Source organism: Amblyomma maculatum, chromosome 5, assembly GCF_055883805.1.
Source record: "Amblyomma maculatum isolate TAMU_Amacu chromosome 5, ASM5588380v1, whole genome shotgun sequence".
Lineage (NCBI taxonomy): Eukaryota > Metazoa > Arthropoda > Arachnida > Ixodida > Ixodidae > Amblyomma > Amblyomma maculatum.
In genome coordinates this window covers 35678641-35704291 of record NC_139348.1, presented here as the reverse complement: position 1 = coordinate 35704291, position 25651 = coordinate 35678641, and the positions used below count along the sequence as shown (strand labels likewise).

The window sequence follows — 25651 nt, the reverse complement described above, 5'->3', positions numbered from 1 at the left end:
CGGCGAGCTTTCTCGTCGTCGCCGCAGTTGCTGCCACCTATGAACCACCTTTAAAAGCTAACTGCAAGTTTTAGCCTCCGAGACTTTTAACCCGAGTCGTCATCAATCTCTGAGTCAAATCGTGTGACGCTTTTTTCATCAAGAAAATTTTGAATTACAACGCTGTAAACGTATCTACTCTACAACTAGTTTAACAGAATGACGTCTGTAGAGTTTTGAATGCCTAAGAATTGTTAAGATTATGTTATTGTTATGTATAAAATTAATTATGTAGAATATTTTTAGTTAGCAACTGGGCAAGGTGGCTTCTCAAAATTTCACCTATAAATATGGTTCCGCGAGAGAACGTGTTGTACTTCCAAAGTACATATACTAAAATTGGAACGATACAGAGAAGATTAGCATGGCCCCTGCGCAAGGATGACACGCAAAATCGTGAAGCGTTCCACATTTTTTTCAACTTTTATGTTTATGTATTCTGGTGTACGCATTTCACGCGTGTGTTATTTTGTTCTTGTGGTTTGTGCGGTGCACTTTTCTTACATGCCCTATAACTATATATCAAATATTTTATTGGGACGCGCCACACAGAAGCGAATCGCTAGTGTGTGTATATATGGTCACGTTACGTAATCATTAATGGTGTATGTTGTCTACATTGTCGCTCGGCAATTAAATGCTCGCTCTGTTATTCAACATATCTTAACCAAAATCTATTAGCACACATTAGCGCTATTCTTTAAATAAACTATTGGAATTCTAACTATTTTGCTTCGTTTCAGTAGTTTTAGCACGCCTGCGTCTCGTTCTTTCTGGTGGCCATCAAAGTAAATATAGGAGCTTCAGTGCAGGGGGAAGAAAGTTAATATTGATTTTTAAAAGATTCGGAATATATAGGGTCTTGAATATTTGGGGGCTGGGATTTAAAAAATTCCTATGCAAAATCTACTGCCCCATTCGAGCTAAAATAACGTTCACAAAGTAGCAAAATATCGTCTATGTTATCTCATAAGTGATTCAACATCGGTACTTGCCTAGATTTTCCGAAATCGAGAAAAAACTGCTCTCGGCGGCGTGCACAATTTTCGCAGAAGAGAGTCGAAAAGCTACTTTGACATGATGCGTCATCTGTCGGGCAGCAAGGCAAGCGCGCCAACGGCCGGGATGGAGCTTGTCTCACTGGTCGACAGATGACGTCTCATGTCAAAATAGCTTTTCGACTCTCTTCAGCGAAAATTGTGCACGCCGCCGAGAGCAGTTTTTTCTCGATTTCGGAAAATCTAGGCAAGTACCGATGTTGAATCACTTATCAGATAACGTAGACGATATTTTGCTACTTTGTGAACGTTATTTCAGCTCGAATGGTGTAGTAGATTTTGCATAGGAATGTTTTAAATCCCAGCCCCCAAATATTCAAAACCCTGTATAACGCGTGCTCTGACAAGTGGGGTTTTGTTGAAGAAAGGGTACGCATACAGGGACGATTTGTTTCTTTCCACTTCTAAACACATGCATTTAATGCTAGTCGCCGGCGTTGGGCTATATAGTAGGACGCTCAGTGTTCTTGATTTACGCCCCTCTTTCGCTCATCATCATCCTTGCCTTCTGTCCTCCCTCTCTTTTTTTCCCCCTGGCAATGGTATGAGCAGCGCATGACATCAGTCTGTCTGGCATTTTCTGCATTTTTCTTCAGTCCAGAATGACGAATTGAAGCTTCCGAAATCACAGTTGGAGCTAACATTAAATCTGCATCTGAACCAGACAGATTCGCATAACTGGTTCCTGCTGTCTTAATACTGATGTCCATCTTGATCAGTGAAAATGGTAGCTTTCGTATATGCAACCGGCATTAATGCACGTCACCTGTCAGTATGATATATGTATTTTAATTTAAGCGGAGCACAGAAACGGCAGCACTTCACACATATTTTATCAATTTTCCTTTCCATGACGTCATGTGTACGTAACAAAGTTGTCTAATGCTTACATTGGCGCTGGCCACGTTCCTGCTCCAGGATATTCAAACGACAGAAGGTCTAGGTGTCCTGCGCAAAGTTTCATAAACATCTACGAAAATGAAAAGTGTGAGAAACTTCCCTATTTTGTGAAGAGGAGTACTACATACACGAATGCCTACGTTTAGGAAGGAATAAAAGAATAGTTTACAATCAAAACATGGTTTCGTTTTTTGTTTTTTGTTTTTGTTTTTTTTTTTTTTACCGCACGTGCTCACGAAAAAAACATGACCCATCCATTATTGGGTAAGAAAATGGTGAACCATGTCATCTGGGATTTCATGCATGCATTCGACTGCCATATATATGTAAGGGCAAATTTCTAAACTACACCGCCTATACTGTAGCGTAACAAAATTCCATCGGAGTTAATTATTGGAGGGTGTTTGAGTTTTGCTCTAGCAGTCGTGCAGCTTGTGGGGTGATTGAGTTTTTGCTCTACCTTCTTTATAGTGTAACAGATTCAGGTACAAAAAATGGCCCAAACAATGAATTTCGTCAACGCCGTGAAATTACGACATCTCAGACTTTTCAAAGCCGGCTCCCAGAGTGTCACATCGAACATATACCAACTTTTTCAACACATTTTATATTTCCAAAGCTTATACTCGCTTCTAGCAGATGTACTTGGCAAGTATTAAAAACATATACCTTCCTTAGCATGATAGGGTTATAGAGGAGCATATATATATATATATATATTAACAAGAAAATCGGTGCATATTTAGACCTTATGTGGGAAACATCGAATTACTGTATGCTCGCTCTTGCATTATAACCTGTGACCAGTATCGAGTTCGTTTGGGAATTTTCAATGGTGTTTCTGTAACTAATTTTTATCAGTTCATTTTCTTTTCTTCGCGCACTACGGTTGTATGCGCCTTGGGTTTTCCCCCGCCTCCGTCAGATGGGGCGTCGGTCGTTCTCCCTCTTCCCTTGTTGTGGTTAGTCCCACTAGAGTCCCTAGAAGTATGTCCCACTTCGCGCAGAATCTGTGTCCTTGATGCCGTTGTCCCTGCACAAGTCCACAGCAGGTGGCGAACATCCACTTCTGCAGCTGGTGTGGAACACTTCGGGCATGTGGTTGGTCCTATGTCTGCTTGAGATTCCCATCGGCATGTTACAGACGGGGTAAGGGCCGCCCCAGCTCTTATCCTTCTAAGGGAAACCTCCTCCAATCTCGTTAAGTTATGAGGGAGGGGTAATGCACACGGGGGAATGATGGCACGTGTACTTTTCCTTAAATAGGAGGCTAAGGTGGGAATAGCGGAGCGGGCATCAAAAGGGAGCCTGGTGGGGGGGCGCATTAGTGTTTGGAACTTCGTGTGTGAGATGGTCAACTTTTCTTTGCTCAGCGTTGACGGCATCGTCTTGTGTCCTATGTATCTGGACGCGTATGTTTTTTTTTTTTATTATTATTATTGAGTGCGTGGATTTCCTGAGTTACACATAGCGTCTTTGTCACGTTCTTCAGTTGTTTTATAGCAGCTAAGGAGTCTGTATAGATGTGGGCTTCTGTTATGGAATTGTTTTATTTATGGCCTGCATAGCATCGTGGATTGCATAGAGTTCCATCACAAGCGGGTCCGGGTATTCTGAAACATATTCTTTATGTACCTTTAGTTCACTGTAGGCTACTGTTTTACCGCCATTTTCTATAATTGATACGTCCGTATATGCAACGCAGGTACCTGGAAATGCATCAACCAGAGGTCGAGATGCCAGCTTTTCTTTGCGACGAAGCCGAGTGGTTTTGTTTGTCGTAATAGTCGTGCATTCCCACGGAGGGGGGTCAGCCATTGGTGGTGCTTGAACTGCCACTTCGTTGTACAAGGATGCTATGGGCATAACATACTTTCGCTTCATATCCCTTGTTGCCTCTCGTTCAATTAATTCTGTCAACGTATTTATCTGTGCAAACTCTTGGAGAATAGGGATAGGGGTAAGTTTCGGTAAGGCCGTGATTGTGCGCATTGCGTTTCTATTTATTTCGCCCACTGCCGCCTCGCGAGTCTTTGGAATTGGGCCTGGTATAGTATCCTCGGCTGTAACACCGATTGTACAAGACGTCTTGCCATGTCCGCTCGAGCTCCTCCTCCCCTAGACGAAATGCGTTTTGCCAAGTTTAAGGAAGTCGCAGCTACTTTTTTCACCTTATGAAGCCATTGTGTTCCTTTGCCGGATTTGTGAATTTCTTGGCCAAGAACTCCCAACTCGTCCACCTCTTCCAATGCCCGATTTCCAATCTTTAGGGTGACTCTGAGTTGCCGATTGTTTTCTTCCATTTTTGTTTGCAACATGAATGTAACCGGACTTTTGAGGTGACAATTCCAAACCTCCATATTGGACATACTCATCTATGGTATTTAAAGCCTCTTGCAGATACCGATTCTGTCTCTCAAGTTGTTTATGAACAGACCAAATTGCAACATCATCTGCGTATATCATGAACCGCACTTCTGGTATTTCAGCTAATTTCCACGCCAATGGGATCAGTACGATAATTAAATAGCAAAGGGGCTAACACTAACCCTTATGGCATGCCTCTGTTTGAGGTGTAATTGCCAATTTGTTTTCCGTTTATCCGGATAGAAAACGTCCTGTCCTTAAGCAGATTATGTACTGCTTTTATGACCTGCAAGGGAATGCCCATACATTCTGTTGCCAAGAATCTTGGCATGTAACACGTCGTATGCCTTCGCCACGTCGGTAGCCACTACAGTGTGCACTAGGTGGCTATAAGGTGACACGTGTATGACCTCTTCAGTGAGCATAGCCAGTCCATTTTCTGTGCCAAGGTTTGTTCGGAACCCAATTTGTCGAGCAAAGTATATTTTATTACTTCCCAACCACCATGACAGGCGAGTGGCTATCATCTTTTCATAGATGTTGCGAATTGTGGGTGTTAGCGAGATAGGCCACAAAGATTCTAGGCTTGTTGGAGGTTTCCCAGCCTTTGGTATAGGGACCACCACCAAGTGTTTCCAGCAGAGTGGAATGTCTCCTTCTTGCTATACCTCATTTACCACATCCAACAAGCTGTCGACTGCGGCGCGGCTCCTTCTAAATTCTTGAAGACTTCATAAGGAATATCGTCATGTCCTGGCAGTTTTACCATTCGCATCTTCTATAGTAGCCAATTACTCCAATTTGGTAAATGGTGATGTTATTCCTGTTTTATCAACCGCATGTAGTGTCGGTGAAGGCACCGGATAATGTGCACGGTTCGGGAAGAAAAGGGCAGCAGCCTGATCTGCAAACTCCTCTGGTTTAAGCTGTAATGTGAGTCTAATAATTTCCGCATGATCTTTAACCTGCCGCCTCTTTTCCATGCCATGGAAAGTCCTCCAGAGGGCCTTGTTGGTCGTTCCCGAGCCCAAACGACTGCATCATTCATCCCATCTCCTATGAGCCAGCTGTTTTTTATATCGGCGTACCTGTGCCATCACTCTGTTTACCTCAATTTTTCTTTGCACGTCTTCAAGATGCCGACCAGCCTGTATCTCGGCCCATTTTCGGTGTGCCCAAAGTTTTAGTAGGTGCAGGTCGGGATTTGGCTGATCTTCGTTCACTGTAGTTGTAATGGTGTGATCCTTGAGTACCGTTTGAAGGGTGGTAACAAGAGTATTCAGGCTAACTGAATGAGTTCGAGTATCCTGCCGTACACCATCCTAATGTATTACAGAAGCTTTCTTTCGAATTTTCTTCATATGTCCCAAATTAAGACCAATACTAATGGGGACATGGTCACTACCCCACGCATCTACCTAATTCCGCCTGCCATTGTGGTGTACCAGGGCCCTTCCACCACATCAAGTCTGGTGAGCGTGTGTTGCAGGTAGTGTTGAGACTCCTGGATGATTTAGCAGCGTAAATTCGATTTCTGTGAAGGCAGTATGAACTTAATCACCCCTTTTAGAATCATAATCATATCCCCATACAGTGTGCGGAGTGTTAAAATCTGCACCGATTAATATCGCAATTCCAGAATATGAATGGCGAATATGCTTAACCCATCCAAGATTAAGTACTGTATTTCTTGGCCGAGCGTACACGGACACCAATATAAGGGGAGTTTTGTTTGGACGCGCGAGTACAGCAACTACTTCTTGCTGAGTGTTGCACCACTTGCTCAAGACAAGTGGCGTTTGGGGAATGTTGGCCCTAATATAGACGGCAGCTTTTCCTGGCATTTCGGCCTCTGCTCTTGCTCGTTTATCAGGGATAGGACACTGGTACCCTATATATCCTGTTATTGAATATAACCTATTATGTTCCTGTATCAAGAACACCCATGAATGCAACTTGCCATACAATAATTTTGTCTTGATTTCCCCAACTTCATTAGAGAGCCCTCTGCAGTTCCATTGTGTAATCTGTTGCACTTGTTTTGGCTACGTCTATCCATGATGTAAGCTGCTCTGAATGAGGTGTGTCAGTTGAGTGTGTCCAGTACCGCCTCCCATATTGGTGTGTTAGCGGCAGGTTTACAATTTGGAGCACTCACTAACCTTGCTGTCGTACTGCCTGCAAGCGTTTCTTTGTTTTTCTGAACTCTCCTTTCGGCGTTGGGCTATACGCGCTTTCTTTTGCCGCAACTGTGCAATTTGTGCTGAAAGCATCGCAATTTCTTTTTCTATTGCATCCTGCTGGCTTGTGCAGTCTTCAAGTTCCAGAAATTCATCAGCAGTGAATGTCACTGTGCTCAGTTTTGTGCGTCGTCCATTTTTCAGCGTAGAAGCAAAAGATGCACTGTTGCGTGCAACCACCGCAACAGGCTCTTCTTCTTCAGGAGGATCATCAAACAGCTCTTCGGCTAGAGCTGCAAATCTGTTTTTAACCAATAACGGTGCACATTGTTTCCGTCGTCCAGCCCTTGCTAACTCGAGCTTTCGCTTTTTTGTCGGACACTGAGAGGAAGTGATATCGTGATCATCAGATTTGCATAGGCGGCATTTGAATTCCGCTTCTCCAGATTCAGTTATGTATTCGGGGTTAACTCCATATGGACAAAATTTCTGCGTATGGCCTTCTCTGTAGCACCTGTAACAGTGCACCGGTCTAGGTTTACACGTTTTGGGTCACACTATGCGGCCGTTGTAGTAAAATCTGTCCGGAAGAGTATCTGGTCCCTGTAATGTGATCAGAAAAGTGGCTCTGTTCCCCATACGACGTGCGGCTAACACAGTATGTGTTCCTGATACGAGCTCTCTGGCCACCGTCTCCGCGGAATCTTGTAGGTCTAGGTCATAGACACATCGCCGAGTGTTTGGACCAGACGCAAAATATGTCAGGACAGGAAGATACTCCTCTGCAGTGATTGGAATCTGTGTTACTGTGCTCATTTTGCGTGCATCCTCAAGTGTGGCTAAATGTACTGTGACAGTATTAGATGCCCTGTGGCTTACAAACCCCTGGTAACCTGTAGTACCAAGCGCACTGTGTCTATCACTTTCTGTATAGCTCTGGTGGGTATCCGTGATATCAAACTGCACTGTTGGTCTAATATGCACTCTGAAGGATTGCTGCGAGGCTGGTGCTGGATAAGCAGAAGGTAGCTTATCAGGGGCGGCCCTTACCTTTTTTGCCAATGGTGCGTTGACTGGCGGCTCAGGTAGTTTGACGAGCCGGGGTGTCCATTGAGAAGCTTTAGTGACTACTTCCTGTTGCACATCCATAGCCTGATGTGTATCGTTTAGCTCGGGTAGCTGCCCGAGCGTTGTCCTCGTATTCAAAGTAATGTCCATGTTGCTCTGTAGCCAAGTGCAGGCTCCAAGTAACGGCTCTTTACCGCAGCCTATCGTTGTACTCACAGCGACTATCAGAGGGTCCATTGGCGTCCCCATGCTTGACATCAGCACTGAGGCTCCACGGAGCCCCAGTAGGCCTAGCAGCAAGGCCACGTCGGCATTCTGCAGCTCCTACCCGGAGGGCTGCGTCCTTGGCGATCTTCTTGCCACGCACGGAATGCTTGGCCTTTATGCTCATCTTCTAGAGTTTGATGGCCGCTGTGTGGGCGCGGACTACTGAAGTGGTTCGAAATCTTACTGGACACGATATAGCCACAGTGCTCAGCGACACGTCTTCTTCGTATTGACATGACTGCAGAGACAGTTCGCTTTGAGGAAATAAACAAGGAAGGATTAATCTAAAATGCCTCCATGTGCACAAGAGGCATGCTTTGTCTGCTAAACCGAATATAGGGAGTGCTGGACACGGTTTAAGAACCTTAGGGCTACACTAGTACCTACGAGGCTACCTCAGTGGTACACAACGCATTTCTGTGGCCGTGTGAATTAAAATGTTTGTGTGCTATCTTTCATGAAACGCCTTGGGTACCATCCTTTACCAAATCAGTGGATATATTTGGATGACTTGGTTTGGAGGTACTGCAGCTCTGCGTGTACAACATGACATAATAATTAAAGAGGTTTATTTGTTTATCTATCTCAGTAATACTGCCAGCCTTTGACTAAAGACTCTTGGCAGGAGTGGCTATTACATAAGATGTATGATAAAAGGAAAAAAAATGAGGCAATGTATAAGGAAATGCAATAATATGGCGCTAAAAAACAGCATACGTGAAAGCAGAAAGTCGGTGCACAATAATGCATAGTTTGCTGCACCCCTTAGAGTCAGACATGTGCAATAGGCACATTGCTGATGACATTGCAATGATACAACACAGGCAAGGAAAAGCGAACAATGATGAACAGCTAGTGTCATCATGTGGAAGGTCATTTCAAGAAACAATGTGTGGACGTGTGCACAAAAAGCTAATGCAGAAATCCGTTGGATTGCCAACACAGGGTAAACAATGGTGGATTGCACAAGGCTAAATGCAAAAAAAGAGTAAAATGCACAGATAAACAAGGACCAGGTTTGTAACTAATTGTAACTAAAAATGGTCTTAAAGCATCTGAAAAAGAATGTTGGACACTTCATGCCATTGCGGCTCAGGCCATTCCATTCTCGAACAGTTCGTGGAAAGAAATTTTAAAAATGTCAGCCCCTGCAATTGAAGTCTCGCTGTAAAGAAAAAGCTGTCAGCACCGTCTTTCCAAGAGATTTCACTGTATATGACTTCAGTAGAAGCGGGCAGTTCCCGACTGGTGAAAAATCTAGCAAAAGAATAGGTCTTAGATATTTGGGTATTGCCACAAGGCGAACTTGTACAAAATAGGCTGCTAAATTGTGCACCAGTTCCCCATTTCCCAAAAATCTGCATACCCATCATGAAGCACTTCCTTATTCTACAATTTTTCTACACATCTGGAAGGTCTTTAAGGAGTAGACACAAAAATTTTAAAGGGTAGAAAGTTAGGCTGGTTGGTGCACAATCTTGCGGCTAAAACAGCGCCAACATGACACGAAGAAGAGGCAACACGCATCCCCTCTTTTCTTCGTTTTGTGTTAGCGCTGTTTTTAGCCACAAGAACTTTGTTTGCACATTTTCTTTCAAATCATGTGTTGATCAGTAGTATATATGGATCAGTTTCAAATTGGTGTACATTGATAACACTTCGATAGTATTTCTCAATGAGCGGTAATTTATAATTCAACTTCATTTTGATGCTGTTTTAGTTTCATCAACCAAATGATGGTTGTGATTGTAAGTGCTAAGGCCGTGTGAAGCATGGAAAAAAAACTGGAAACATTTAACACAGCTAAACCAAGTACAAAATGCAAAAGCTCTAGCTTGGCATAGTTTGTCTTTGCAGATGACATTGCTGCTCCCGTTCGCCCCACTGTAGCTGCTTGATGTGCTGTGCAACAAAACAGGCTGCTCCCTATTTTGCAGGACCAGGCACCCTACTCCTTTAGAACAAGACTGAATTATCAAATGTGAAACTAAAGCCTAAAAGAAAAACATACGAAGACAACAGGGCATGAAACTGAACAAGAGATCAGCCAAGTGTCCCGTCTTCCTTGACTCTTTTTCTGTTAGGCTGCAGTTTCACATTTGATATCAACCAACTACCTCACATCCAGATCACCCTGAAGATTGAATTAGCCCGGCTCATTACAAGAGTTTAAATGGCTAAACCATTTGACACGTACAGCCTTTGTCAAAAGTGTAGAGCCTGGGTGGGTCTACTTCTGAGCCGAATAGTGGCGCTGATGTAGCATTAGTTGAGGTACTTCCTACTGAAGGGGGTAGGACAAAAAATCTTACCATCAATAAAGTTGGAATACTGGAAATTCAATACAAGCCGCAGTAAGTGGTTAAGAAGCAGACCCTCTGCACTCTAAACTTTTGACAAAGACTATACATCCCAGCTGATGTCACACACGTTTAATGTAAGCAAACAAAGAGACCGGTAACTTTGAGAAAGGTTACCATCAGTGCCTGGCCACGCTATCTGCAGACCAACTGCTCGAGGCATGCTTGTGATGAGGACTGCAACGTACAATGCCCAAGTTATCAGGAGCGACACAGATGCACAGCCCCATTAAGACCAAACCGTACAAACATGCCTGTGTAGCCTAGCAACACTGTCAGGATCCAAAAGTACTGGAAGGCTGGATTCTGATCTCCCACCCCACCCCCAACAAACCGAACAGCAGACAAGATGGCAGTGCCTACACAGACACCACACTAGTACTACTGTCTGTGAAAGCCAAGTAGTGCTTTTGCACCAAAAAGGGTATAATTGCTGATATGCAGTCTCAGTTCACCGGAATTCTTACGTCAGCTGTGTATGTAGCTGTACTGGCCTCATCGGGCCAAGGCTATCGGCAGTGCAATTTGACCACAGGTTGTTGGCATCATGAAATGTGCAATGCAAAGAGCTGCACTTCTTCGCACTCGATTCTGCTGCTTTGCCTCATTACACATCAGCTGCTGTTTCTTCCTCGCACACTTGACAAACTTTATTTGCAGGGGTATATATCTTCACAAATATACAATATTGCCTGATACAATGCCACACAACCTTCCAGTCTCCTACTTTTTCTCTCCACCACCACCTCTGCCCATCTGTCTCAGACCCAGCTGTGTTGGCCTTGGATACGAAGACAGCTATGGAGTGGCACGCTGGAGCCAGTGCTTCGGCTGCATTTCGTTGACATTTGCAGACAGCCAAGGAGGAATTGAAACCACAGCAAGCCTTGTCTGACTATGATTAATCGAACTTTCACTCTGTAAACTATCACTGACATGAGTTTCAGGCTTAGCAAAACAGCATAACTAAGCATAACAATGCTTTTTCTTGCTTAACTAAACTATTATCAAAAGTGTCATATCACTGACCTCGAGTCATGTTTAGTGGTAACACTGGAACCAGATATCAGTGTCATTGCCACCACTCCTAGTTCCAGTGTTTCCACTAACCAGATGACTCGAGATCAGGGAAATGACTTTCGATAACGCTGCAAACTCTGAATACGAACCCTTGTGTGTTCTCACTGGCATGGTGCGTTTCACGATGGTCACACAAGCATGTAAAGTCAACACCCATTGCTCTAAATGGGTAAACTGAGCTGCACCTTATACAAGAGGGCATCTTAAGCTTTTAAATATGGGGGGTGCATCTTACAGAAAGGTATGCCTTATACACCAGAAAATACAGCATCTGTGATGTGTTCTTTCTGTTTGTGTAAATTATAATTGTGCTTGCGTGTGAATGTCTTCTTACAAAGCTCACACTTGAATGGCTTTTCATTCTTGTGGCTTCGCTCATGCTGGATACGGGTTGAAGTCTGTCCAAAGGACATGGGGCACAGCTTGCACTTGTACGGCCTCTCACCAGTGTGAGTGCGAAGATGTTCCACCAGGCCTCTCTTCGCTGTAAAGCTACGGCTGCAATGGTCACAAGAGTATGGACGGTCTGTGTGCACGCGACTATGTTCTACAAGCTGATCCTTCAGTGCAAAAGCAGCACTACAGTGATCACAACGGTGTGGTCGGTGGCCACGGATATGATCCTGCAGGTCAACCCATTGTGCAAAGCTGGCGCCACATTCGTCACAACAGAATGAACGGGACGCAGTATGTGTACGAACATGCACCGTTAGGTTCCCCGGTCGCGTAAAGCTGCAGCCACAGTGGTTGCACTTGTATGGACGCTCGCCCGCATGAATATGAAAGTGTTCCTCAAGATCCTCTTCATGTGCAAAGACCTTGTTGCAGTGGTCGCACTGGTGCACCTCCTTTTCAATCTGTTCATCTCCCCAGCTGCCTTCATTGGTACCAGCAGTTGTCTCGGACGGCGTGGGGTGCATCCCACCCTGTACATCTTGTCCGAGAAGAATGACAGGCTTGATATCTGCAGTCTCCAACCCACCATCTAAAGAAGAGTAATATGTGTATCAAAAAAAAAGTGCCAACCCACACATAGTCACAGTTCACAAGACAATTCTGCCAGAAACAGATAAATATACTGAAGTCCGTTTCATAGAGCATATGACAGTATGCACGAAGTAGACTTAACAAAAGAAGCTTATAAAGACGTCAATTTGGAAACAAGATGCCTAACTTTGGTGTCTGCGATTTGCTTGGTGTACGGGGTTCAAACATCCCTAAGCAACTCGGGCTATGATAAATGCCGTAGTGGAAGACACTGGAAATTTCAACCACCTGGCCTGCAATGCATCGCGCACAAGATATCTGCAAAGAGTGACACTTCCAGCTTGCAAATACCTTGCAATTACCAGGTAAATGGCAAGAAATTACCAAATTATGACCTACAGCACATTAGAACCACGAGTTCTCATAATCCCTGCTTCCATCACAGTGCACCTGAAAGTGTCTAAGGAAAAGGTGACTTTAAGAATGTACAAGTAATGGCAAGTTAAGGCTTACTACATGACACAGTAGCATTAAGTGAACTGTCTAATGAGCCTCTCCCATGCTCAGTACCTGGTACAACAAAAGCCAGAGAATCATCAGGCAGTCATTCATTTTTGCAAAAAATCTACAAAACAAAAACCATTGCGAATGCAAAACTCAGCAGTATCTTTTTACTGTGATAAATACTATCCAATCATTTTTATTTGCTACTTTCTCAGATAATCTATCTGACATTACATTCCCATTTCATTTGTCAATGTTTTCAGAACCCTAAAAATTACTATCACAGTGGGCCGTGCATATGAACATAGATACAATGATGCACTTGGAACACTCAGTGTCACTCTCACTCATGTTTTAATGATATTGCTCCACTACTGGCATAGATGGACAGCGCCACATGTAGCCACGAACAGAATACAATGGACCACACTCCCTCATTCAAGCACTTCTGCCCTTCGGCTAATGGAAATACATGTTTGCTGCCTTCACGTGCAAAAGCAAAACATTACAAGCATAAGCAAAAAGCTCGTGTTATGTCTCACTAATGCTTCAGAAGGCTCTGACCGACAAGGTGTGGTCCATATCTTCCATGCGCGACTGCACACCACATAGTGAGATCCCCTGAAGTATTTTACAAGACATAAGCGTCAACCCCACTGAAACTGTTTTGTCTGCCCTGACCGACGCCTTGTACTCCTTGCCTTCAAATGCAGTACCTACAAAACGAGAGAAAGCAAGCAGCATAAGAAAACCCCAATGCCATTTGCAGTGGAGTCATTAGATCCATGCATTTATAAAAATCACAACTTGCTAGTCTAGGAGAACTTGAAGAGTGGATTATGAGACATTTTCTAATAGGACCTCCCATCTCTCCATGTCACAGCTTACTTAGCTCTGTGGCTAAAGCAACTTAATGTGGAAATCAATCCGAGCCTAGAGTGGCTCAACCACATATAAACCACTTTAGTTTTGAAATGAAAATAGGAGCATAAAATGTATGCCGAAATATCAGCCGCAAATAACTTGTAACAAATGAGAAACAAGTGGACACTGTGAACAAATTAAGTCAGTGACAGCACAAGCGATAACCTTGCACAACCTAGCATTTGAAGGGCTAGTGGGACTAGCTTTGAAAAAGAAAATAAGTTAGCATGAGGTATGGCTTGTAGCACAGCACTGTGAGTGACTGCACTTCTTTTTTATAAATTCCCAATTATACTGCAGCAGAAATTAGCAGCAACAGTCGTGTTTTCATAAGCTGCCTCCTACTTGCACATAGGCAGGAGCATATACGTACACCTCAGAATTGACTAATGCACTTTAAAACCACTATGCATCTGCAAACTATAAAAATATTTGGATACATTATTCCCTGCACCTAGATGCTTACAAAGGCTTTTCGTGCAGAAAACATCAGTTTTCCTATTTAGCTAAATGCTCTATTTTCTGCAAGCCAGCTTTTGAAAGCAAGTTAAGTTATATGAAAAATGCATCACAAATAAGTCTGCAAATGTGGCACTTTGAATATCCCATGTAACTCTGGACAGTAGTTAACTTGAGGAATTCGGTATTCGTACTGACATGACTGCAAAGATAGTTCACTTTGAGGAAATAAACAAGGAAGGATTAATCTAAAATGCCTCCATGTGCACAAGAGGCATTCTCTGTCTGCTTAACCAAATATTGGGCCTAAGAGTGCTGGACATGGTTTAAGAACCTTAGGGCTACACTAGTGCCTACGAGGCTACCTCAGTAGTACACAATGCATTTCTGTGGCCGTGTGAATTAAAATGTTTGTGTTTGATATCTTTCATGAAGTGCCTTGGGTACCATCCTTTACCAAATCAGTGGATATATTTGGATGACTAGGTTTGGAGGTACTACTGCTCTGCATGTACAACATGACATACTAATTAAAGAGGTTTATTTGTTTATTTATCTCAGTAATACTGCCAGCCTTTGACTAAAGGCCCTTGGCAGGAGTGGCTATTACATAAAATGTATGTTGAAAGGAAAAAAAGTAAGGCAATGTATAAGGAAATGCAATAATATGGCACTAAGAAACAGCATACATGAAGGCAGAAAGTCAGTGCACAATAATACAAAGTGTGCTGCACCCCTTAGAGTCTGGCATGTGCAATATGCACATTGCTGATGACATTGCAATGATACAACACAGGCAAGGAAAAGCAAACAATGATGAACAGCTAGTGTCATCATGTGGAAGGTCATTTCAAGAAACATTAATGTGTGGACGTGTGCACAAGAAGCTAATGCAGAAATCCGTTGGATTGCCAACACAGGGTAAACAATGGTAGATAGCACAAGGCTAAATGCAAAAAGAGAGTAAAGTGCACAGATAAACAAGGACCAAGTTTGTAACTAATTGTAACTAAAAATGATCTTAAAGCATCTGAAAAAGAATGTTGGACACTTCATGCCATTGCGGCTCAGGCCATTCCATTCTCGAACAGTTCGTGGGAAGAAATTTTAAAATTTAAATGTCAGCCCCTGCAATTGAAGTCTCACTGTAAAGAAAAAACTGCCAGCACTGTCTTTCCAAGAGGTTTCACTGTATATGGCTTCAGTAGAAGCGGGCAGTTCCCAGACTGGTGAAAAATCTAGCAAAACAATAGGTCTTAGATATTTGGGTATTGCCACAAGGCAAGCTTGTATAAAATAGGATGCTAAATTGTGCACCAGTTCCCTATTTCCCAAAAATCTGCGTACCCATCATGAAGCACTTCCTTATTCTACAATTTTTCTACATATCTGGAAGGTCTTTAAAGGAGTAGACGCAAAACCTTTAACAGGGTGGAAAGTTAGGCTGTTTGGTGCATAATCTTGCGGCTAAAAATAGCGCCAACATGACACGAAGAAGAGGCGACACGCATCCCCTCTTTCCTTCGTTTTGTGTTAGCGCTGTTTTTAGCCACAAGAGCTTTGCACATTTTCATTCAAATCACGTGTTGATCAGTAGTATACATGGATCAGTTTCAAATTGGTGTAAATTGATAACACCTTGATATTCCTCAATGAGCAGTAATTTATAATTCAACTTCATTTTGATGCTGTTTTAGTTTCATCAACCAAATGATGGTTGTGATTGTAAGTGCTAAGGTCGTGTGAAGCATGGAAAAAAAACTGGAAACGGTTAACACAGCTAAACCAGGTACAACATGCGAAAGCTCTAGCTTGGCATAGTTGGTCTTGGCAGATGACATTGGTGCTCCCGGTTGCCCCACTGTAGCTGCTTGATGTGCTGTACAAAAAAAGCAGGCTGCTTCCTATTTTGCAGGACCAGGCACCCTACTCCTTTAGAACAAGACTGAATTATCAAACGTGAAACTAAAGCCTAAAAGAAAAACACACGAAGACAACAGGACATGAGGCTGCACAAGAGATCGGCCTAGTGTCCCGTCTTCCTTGTGTCTTTTTCACATCTGATATGAACCAACTACCTCAGACATCCTGAAGATTGAATTAACCTGGCTCATTACAAGAGTTTATAAGGCTAAACCATTTGACGCGTACATCCCTGCTGATGTCACACACGTTTAATGTAAGCAAACAAAGGGACCGGTAGCTTTGAGAAAGGTTACCAATCAGTGCCTGGCCACGTCATCTGCCGACCAACTGCTCGGGGCATGCTTGTGATGAGAACCGCAACGTACAATGCCCGAGTCATCAGGAGCGACACAGATGCACTGCCCCATTTTGACCAAACCATACAAACATGCCTGTGTAGCCTAGCAGCAGCGTCAGGATCCAAAGGTACTGGAAGGCTGTATTCTGATCTCCCCCCCAACCTCCAACAAACTGAACAGCAGACAAGATGGCAGTGCCTACACAGACACCACCCTAGAACTGCTAATGTCTTTGAAAGCCCAGTAGTGCTTTTGCACCAAAAAATATAACTGCTGATATGCAGCCTCAGTTCACCAGAATGGTTACATCAGCTGTGTACGGAGCTGTAATGGCCTCGTCGGGCCAAGGCTATCAGCACTGCAATTTGACCTCAGGCTGTTGGCATCATAAAATGTGCAGTGCAAAGAACTGCACTTCTTCGCACTCGATTCTGGCGCTTCGCCTCTTTTGCTTTACACATCTGCCACCGTTTCTTCCTTGCACACTTGACAAACTTTATTCATACCGGTACATATCTCCCCAAATACACAGTATTGTCTGACACAATGCCACACAGCCTTCCAATTTACTATTTCTCTCCACAGCCACCCCTGCCAATCTGTCCCATACCAAGCTGTGTTGGCCTTGAAGTACTAAGACAGCCATGGAGGAGGCACGCGCTGGAGCCAGTGCTTCGGCTGCATTTCGTTGACGTTTACAGACAGCCAAGGAGGAGTTGAAACCACAGCAAGCCTTGTCTGACTATGTTTAATCAAACTTTCACTCTGTAAACTAGGTCATTGACATGAGTTCAACCAGGCTTAGCAAAACAGCATAACTAAGCATAACAATACTTTTTCTTGCTTAACTGAACTAAGCCACAGCCATTCTTCCCATCACTGGCAACACCCCAATATTTTTCGCATGTCACAGCCGTTATTTTGTTAGTGAAAATGAAACAGTATCAGAGAAGTTGGGTTCTACATTATTTAATGATCGTAGGCAAGTATGGTGTGCCGATCTATCTATTCCAACGTCTTTCACATATGTCTTTTACATTTATACGAAGAAAAAAGCCTGCCAAATCAAAGCAAAATGACTTGTTCACCAAGCAGTATATTCCTCAATAAATGCACAGGGTAGTTTTTCCTGAGCGGCAACCCTTTACAAACATACAAGCAGACTACTGCAGTGGACTACAATTTCATGAACACACCCAGCTGCCTACCCACACTGGTGGAGTACTGGTTCCAACAAACACAGGTCTTTCATGGCCAATGGAAGAACTGCATTTCAGAAGACAATGAGGGTCAGTAAAATGTGTGCATATTTCACAAAGGCTCCTTTGTAAAGAGCAACGTGGCAAAGTAGCCAGTAACAGACGCTGGATATATACGAGTTTCAAAACAAATGTTTGGAAAAGGAACACAGCTTCATGAATTTTAGGTAGCATAATTTCCAATGTATAAACAGTGTTTTTTTTTACAAAACTTTTGCTCGTGCATCCTATCAATGATGCACCATAAGAGTACATATATTTTTTTAAGTTTTGCATAAGGTTCCTACATAAATAATTTCGTCATGAAATGGTGGCGGTAACAACTTCTATGATCATGGAACCTACGGTCATTTCACAGGCCCCAAGCATTAGTAGCATGAAATACCGAAAGATGCGACATGCACACTTCTCAACAGCTCACTACGAAGACAAAGCCGATCCACATTTAAATTTGCCATTTCACACTTTGCTTTGCAGGTGCTGCAGGTGTGTGGCCCATTTCCTATGTGCATTGTGCCTGATGCCAGGTGATGGCGACAAAGTGTTTCAGGAGCACAGGTGGCAGAAATAAGCTAAAATTTTTATATTGTGTCAAAAGATGAAGCATTTGAAAAGTTTGAGCAAAATAAAGTGTTGCTGCTCTGCCTCTGCAAGGTTTATTTTTTGTTAATGTTCTATTTTTTATCATTTCGCATTGCATCAAGGTCCTTATTTCAAGCTATCAGGGTCCGTATTCCGAGTTTGCGTTGTTATCGAGTGTCATCTCCCTGACTTTGAGTCATCTGTTTATTGGAAACACTACAACCAGATGTCAGTTTCAATGCCACCACTCCTAGTTCTGGTGTTTCCCCTCATCAGATGACTCAAGATTAGGGAGATAACTTCCGATAATGATGCAAACTCTGAATACGGACCCTTGAGTGTTCTCACTGGCATGGAGCATTTTACGATGGTCATGCAAGCATATACAGTGAACACCCATTGCTCTAAATGGGCAAATTGAGCTGCACCTTATAGAACAGGGCATCTTAAGACTTTAAATATGGGTGTGCATCTTACACAAAGGTATGTTTTATACACCAGAAAATACAGTATCTGTGATGTGTTCTTTCTGTTTGTGTAAATTATAATTGTGCTTGTGTGTGAATGTCTTATTACAAGACTCACACTTGAATGGCTTTTCGCCCTTGTGGGTTCGCACATGCTGCCTAAGGGTTGAATTATTTGCTGGCACTGGTACGGCCTCTCGCCAGTGTGAGTGCGAAGGTGGTTCACCAGGCCTTTATTCGCTGCATAGCTACGGCTGCAATGGTCACAAGAGTATGGACGGTCTGTGTGCACGCGATTATGTTCTATAAGGTGATCCTTTAGAGCAAAAGCAGCATCACAGTGATCACAACGGTATGGTCGGTTGTGGCCATATCGGTGGTCACGAATATGATCGTGCAGGTGGGCCCACTGTACAAAGCTGGCGCCACAGTCATCGCAACGGTATGAAGAGGGTTCAGTATAGTCAGAATGTAAACTAACATGCGCAGTTAGGTTCCCCTGTCGCGTAAAGGTGCAACCACAGAGATTGCACTTGTATGGACACTTGCCTGTATGAATATGAAAGTGTTCCTCAAGATCCTTTCTATGTGCGAAGAACATGTTGCAGTGGTCGCACTGGTGCACCTCCTTTTCAATCTGTTCATCTCCCCAGCTGCCTTCACTGGTACCAGCAGTTGTCTCGAATGGTGTGGGGTGCATCCCACCCTGTACATCTTGCCCGAGAAGAATGACAGGCTTGATATCTGCAATCTCCAACCCACCATCTGAAAAGAGTAATATGTGTATCAAAAAAAGGTGCCAGCCCACACACAGTTAGTTTAGACACTTCTGCCAGAAGCAGGTGAATATACAGAAGGCAGTTTCATACAGCATATCTGCCAGTATGCACGAAGTAGACTTAACAGAAGAAGATTATAAATACGTCAATTTGGAAACAAAATGTAACTTTTGGTATCTGCAAAGATTTGTTTGGTTTATGGGGTTTGACATCCCTAAACAACTCGGGCTATGAGAAATGCCGCAGTGGTGGGCGCCAAAAACTTCGACCACCTGGCGTGCATTGGCATCGTACAGAAGATATCTACAGAGCTAAGGGTGACACTTCCAGCTTACAATTGTCTTGCACTTACCAGATAAACGGCAAGAAATTAAAAAATGAGCTGCAGCACGTTAGAACCACGAGTTCTCATAATCCCTGCTTTAATGACAGTGATCTGAAAGTGCCCAAAACAAAGACTGTTTTAAGAATATACAATTAATGGCAAGTTAAGGTTTACTATGCGACACAGTGGCATTAAGTTAACAGTCTAATGAGTCTCTCTCGTGCTCAGTACCTGGCACAACAAAAGCCAGAGATTGTCAAGAAGAATGAGCCAGATTCACTTTTTGCAAAAACTTACAAAACAAAAACCATTGTGAATGCAAAATTCAGCAGTACAAATAAAAATGATTATATAATCATTTTTATTTGTTACCTTCTCAAGTAGTCTATTTGGCATTAGACAGCCACTTTTGTCAATGTCTTCAGAACACTGTTCAGACCCTAGACATGGCGAGTTGCAGTTATGCCATGCATGCCATCACTGCACACTGCATGGCAACAGCAGTAGCTGCCAAAACTCTAGTGTTCCATAGTCTGTACCGCTAATGTTCAGCATTACCTGGCGTTGAGGAATGGGAAGATTCTGGAAAATGGGATTTACTTTGGGGTAAGGTAGAGAAGGGTTTCTGTAGCACAATGAGAGCCCAGGGGGAGCTCAAATGGGAGCCCATGTGTTTGATGCCTGTGACCAATTCACTATTTTGTCAGACACAATCAATGCAAGTGTTCCTGGATGTGGAATTGATTCCTGTTGGGGTTGTGGATGGCTCCTGTGAAGCAGGAACCAGGGCTTCCACAGCCTGACAAAACCTACATAGTATCACACAAAGCTTTAAAACTTGCACCAATTGACAGTAGTCCCAACGTCTTGCTCAAGTTTGCTCTACACTGTCTGTAGGATTCAAAGGAATTACAAGAATGGCAAAGCACTTTTGAACAACAGCTGCATGATTTTCTCAAAAAAGTCAAAAACTCCAGGATAACCTTATAAACAGCCACCACAGTCTTCAAACAGCTCCACAATGAAACAATGTGCTGCCTCAGCCCAAGTTTCATTGATAGGAAACACTACCACCTTGGAACACTACTACTATGCACTGAACACGTGATGAACTATACGCACAAGTTTTCAACCCAGTCAGAGAAACCAAAGACACACCCCAAGGTAGGTAACACTTGCATACTCCACACAGAATACATAGTACGCACAAGTTTTTAACTCAGTCAGAGAAACCAAAGACACACCCCAAGGTAGGTAACACTTGCATACTCCACACAGAATACAGACTGCTGTAGTCAGATCACAAAAACTCAAATATGAGGCATCAGGGAGGAAGAGGTGCACAAAGCAAGAGGTGCTGTTTAAGCAGTCAGTAACATGGTCAGGCATAAACATCATTTGTTTGCATCAAACCACTAGACTGGACAATGCAGTACAACTCCTATCAACAAGCAAAGCAATGCATGCACATGAACAGCAGTTGAATTAGTGCCAATTTCAAATTATTCTCTAATACCTGCCAGAATGCAAAAAAAAAAACTACTGTTGCTATCTTTTCTAGACATGCTTTCAAGAGTCTGTTCCAAGTCTAAGACAAAGGAATTGAAAAACAACAAAAATAATGAGCCATAAAAATTATTGCAATGGTGCATGCAGAGTTGCTGCTACCTTCGAAAATTGGAGAAGCCTGATAAAGGTAATAATATTCAATGCACAGCGCAACAGGCGGGTTGCTAGGCTGCGGTAATGGCTTAGTGGTCTAATGAAACGGCCAGTAAAGATGATCCGTTCGTGCCTCCGCAGGATAAAATCAGGCTCTAAATCATTAAATAAAATTCATTGATCCAGCACTTATTTAAAGTATTCTAACTTGGCAACATCAAATGGCTATGTGGCATCATCACTGTATGACCATTTATAAACTGTTCTGAGTTGCATAGGTAACACCAAGTGGCCACTTTATGTCATTTTTGCCTTGCCCAGTCAGCTACTAACTTTATAGCCAACCACACATCATTTTTGTTGGGGGGGGGGGGGGGGCAAGACAAGATGAGGTTTCTAATTTTGTTGCATTAATATTGACAAGCTCCATTCAAAAATGCTAGTTCTGTCCGAAATACTGTCATCGTACAAAACGACCTGCAAGAATAAGCCAATATTTCTGTGCTCATCTCATGATGATGATAATGATGGATTTTAATGGCACAAGGGCGGCTCAGGCCAAAGAGCGCCAAACACAAGGTGAACACACTCATCTCATAAGCAGACTGTCCCACCATCATGATTATGCAAAGAAAAAATGCTATCACACTGGACCGCGCATATCAGCATAGATTCAATGATGCACTTGAACGTTCAATAACGCCCTCACTCATGTTTCAATGATCTTGCTTCACTACTGGCATAACAGGACAGGGGCACATGTACAGTCGCGGACAGAATACAATGGACCATGCTTCCTCATTCAAGTGCTTCTGTCTCGTCGTTTAATGGAAATATGTTTGCTGCCTTCACGTGCAAAAGCAAAAGTAACTATAACAAGCATATACAACAAGCACGTGCTAAGTTTCACTAATGCTTCAGAAGGCTCTGACCGCCAGTGTGGTCCATATCTTCCATCCGTGACTGTACACCACATAGTGAGATCCATTGAAGTATTTAACAAGACATAAGTGTCAACCCCAGGCAATGTGAAGGTTGGCTGTAACCGTCTTGCAACCGTCTGAAACCATCTTCTGTCCTGACTGACACCTAGTGTTCCTTGCCTTCAGACGCTCGGTCACGACACCTACAAAACCAGAGAAAGCAAGCAGCATAAGTACAAGAAAAACCCCAATGCCATATGCAGTGGAGTTCGATTCATGCATTTAAAGATCACAACTTGCTAGTCCAGGTGGACTTAAAGGGTGGATTACGATGGACAATATTTTCTGACAAATAGGACCCCCATACCTCCATGTCACAGCTTAGCTCTGTGGCCAAAGTAGGTGAATGTGGAAATCAATCTGATTCTCAAGCCATTAAACCATATTGCAAAGCCACTTTAATTTTGAAATAAAAGCTCCTCAAATATCAATATTGGCATGAAATTTATGCCAAAATGTCAGCTACGAATGACTCGTAGCAAATGAGAAACAAGCGAACGAGGAAATTAAGAGTGCAAGTGATAACCTTGCACAACCTGGCATTTGAAAGGCTAGTGGAACTTGGGACTATTTTTGAAGAAGAAATGTAGAAGTTAACATGAGGTATGACTTGTAGCACATCACACTGTGACTGACTGGACTTTTTTAAAAACAATTCTTAAATTTTGCTGCAGCAGAAATCGGCCGCAACAGACATGTTTTCATAAGCTGCCTTCTACCTGCACATAGGCAGGAGCATATGCATACACCTCAGAACTGACATCAACAATGTAAACTAAGTTTTCCTCAGGGCACTCACTAAATCTGCAAGAAAAAATGATGCACCTGCCACGTTCTCAGTACCTGCAGGCATCAACAGAGCGAGCACTTTTACTGGCCTCAAGATCGAGCAGTCGCCACCTTGCGGTGCAGTGGCGAGCCTTACTCTGTGGATGCGAGTTCGCGTCGCGTGCCAGCCCGCAGCGATTTACTTGCGCGCATGCATCATGTACAAGAGAGTTTACTGTCTGTTTCACAGTTCCTGTGCGCTTTTACTTAATTATCTGTCTCTCGGAAAATAGATTTGAACACTATATCGCCCCACGCTCCATTAATAAAGATTACTAGCCCATATCGAGTATGTCATGCCGGATAAGGACATCATTATTAATGGCGGTCTTCGGTGATGAGATTCTGACAAGCGGCATCTCAAACGAAGTGGTGCTGTGCTGTCATTAGGCGCCCTGTCAAAGCAAAACAGGTCGATGCCTTCAATACAACTTAATGCAAATGCTCAGATATCGTGTATTCTTGTTTGTTTGGAATACCGCTGCTACTAAAATATGTGACTGCAGACTGCTGCATAGCAGGATGCAGCTTGAACAGGCAACTCTGTACCTTCTGTATGTGTAATAGAGTTCTCAGTTTTTTGGGTTTTTTTTCCTGTTAAACCTCTGTCGCGATGTCTTAGTGGTAGGGCGCTCAACTGCTGAGTTTGAGAATGGGGGGTTCAATCATGGCTATTTGGCAATGCGCTTCTCTGCTTTGGGATTTTACTGAACAACACTGACGCCAACCACTACATCATCCGTCATAGCCAATGTCGCTTTGGTGCGTTAAACCCCATGCATTTTCTTTCTTGTTTTGCGTTGAAGGCTTCTACGCATCCGTAACAGTGGCACTGAGCACATTTTGCTTTAGAGAAATGCTGGAACGTTAGAGGAACATATCTTTCCAGCAGCTAATTGTTACACTAAGCATTACATAATACACCTAAATAAATATACTTCACTGGTAGCCCATTAGAATCTCAGCCAGCCTTTTCGTCTAAGTGCTGTTTTCCGAGGAACTTGTTTCTAACAAGGGGAGTAAAATAGCTTCCTGTGGGCTCAACTATCGGTGTTTAATTCGGGAGTAAATACTTCTTTATAGTCGCATGATAAGATGAACTCCATTTCTTTCAGGATAGTTTACCTGGCACCTGTTTTGGAAGTCACCAATATTTTGCTTAGACCGAGTCACTACTCAATAATTACAATAATAAAGAAATGTTCAGCTTCTCAAAATTCCTTGCCAGAACATGACAGTGTCCATGCGCAGTTTCTTACGATGTCTTCGCAGTGACTGATTCGTAGCTTACACTTCAACGTTACTGAAAATTATAATTGCTGATATTCCTAAATTTTTTCAAGCTTTTAAAAGTTCCCTCACACGGTGAAATTTATTGGCATTGTAAAAAAAAAATACACTAATTTACCATTTATCAACACACATCAGAAATCCCTTATACTTTCCTCGGTTTCAGGAAATCAGTCATTGGAACAGTGCTACACTATTAGATTCTCTGACATTGACCGCAAGAAGGATCTGCCTCGTGAGCTCACCAAACTCGATCCACTCAGCGCTCTACACGTGAGCAGTCATGTTTCCTGTGCAGTATGTGTCGACGTAATCTCATTTTTGAGGAATACCTGTGCCTATATGGTTGCCTAGCCAGAGATGATGTGCACTCAGTCTACGACAACCCATCTGGCGGTATGCTGTCAGGGCTACATTTAACCTGCTTAATCCTCTAGTCAAGTACAATATAATAAGCCAGTCTGTCTCGATTCATACTAAAGTACAGCAGGTCAGAGCACCTTGCATCTGCATGTCCTTGATGCTAAATTTGCCTGTCTCACTCGTATAAAACACACGCACACTGTTGAAAAGATGATAAGAAAAACAAATCTGTCATTGGGCAAGTGGTACACTTCAGGCCTATCAAGCCCGTGGGCACAGTACAATGCAAAACGTGCAAAACAACGGCCGTAAATCCAAAAAGACGAGTGGTTGCGTGACGCGTTTTCCTAAAATCTGCGCTTCTTTTCTGCAGCACTGACCAAATCCACGGATATTTTTCTTCAATATAGGAACACTCTCAGCAGTAAATCTTTAATGCATTGCAGAAGACACAATTTCTTTGCCAAAAATCACGTCATAAACTTGGAAGCAGACACGCCACGTGCATTTTTGCGAGCGCCGCCGGCTGCCGATCCACACTATCGGAGCGACAGTGGCGCCACCTCTAGATCGACCTCGTGGCGAATAGCAACTCTAGACAAATTTTGCACAACCTATTATCTCTATCTCTCCATACTACAAAAAAAAACTATACA

At 43.1% G+C, this 25651-nt stretch overlaps 1 protein-coding gene, 1 long non-coding RNA gene and 1 other non-coding gene across 6 annotated transcripts in view; 2 read left to right on the top strand and 1 right to left on the bottom strand.

The window, feature by feature from the left end:
- Window positions 1-352: 352 nt before the first annotated feature.
- LOC146188015 (U6 spliceosomal RNA) lies at window positions 353-455 on the top strand. The gene has a single exon (XR_014707746.1). It is a non-coding gene; the product is annotated as a U6 spliceosomal RNA (small nuclear RNA).
- A 2539-nt stretch (window positions 456-2994) lies between these two features.
- LOC146188014 (uncharacterized) lies at window positions 2995-18454 on the top strand. Of its 2 annotated transcripts, none has more exons than XR_014707474.1 (2): window positions 2995-3146; window positions 18194-18454. It is a non-coding gene; the product is annotated as an uncharacterized LOC146188014 (long non-coding RNA). The 2 variants fall into 2 exon arrangements; XR_014707473.1 differs by lacking the exon at window positions 18194-18454 and adding an exon at window positions 11005-11134.
- Window positions 8432-25651, bottom strand: part of LOC146188012 (uncharacterized) — a 54975-nt gene continuing 37755 nt past the window's right edge. For all 3 annotated transcript variants that reach the window (XM_084603593.1, XM_084603594.1, XM_084603595.1), the window contains 3 exons: window positions 22464-22657; window positions 19315-19530; window positions 8432-12304 (listed from right to left, as the gene is read on the bottom strand). In XM_084603593.1, the coding sequence (XP_084459719.1) occupies window positions 11568-12304; window positions 19315-19530; window positions 22464-22488 (978 nt within the window). In that variant the 5' untranslated portion in view covers window positions 22489-22657 and the 3' untranslated portion in view covers window positions 8432-11567. The remainder of the gene's footprint in view (window positions 12305-19314; window positions 19531-22463; window positions 22658-25651) is intronic.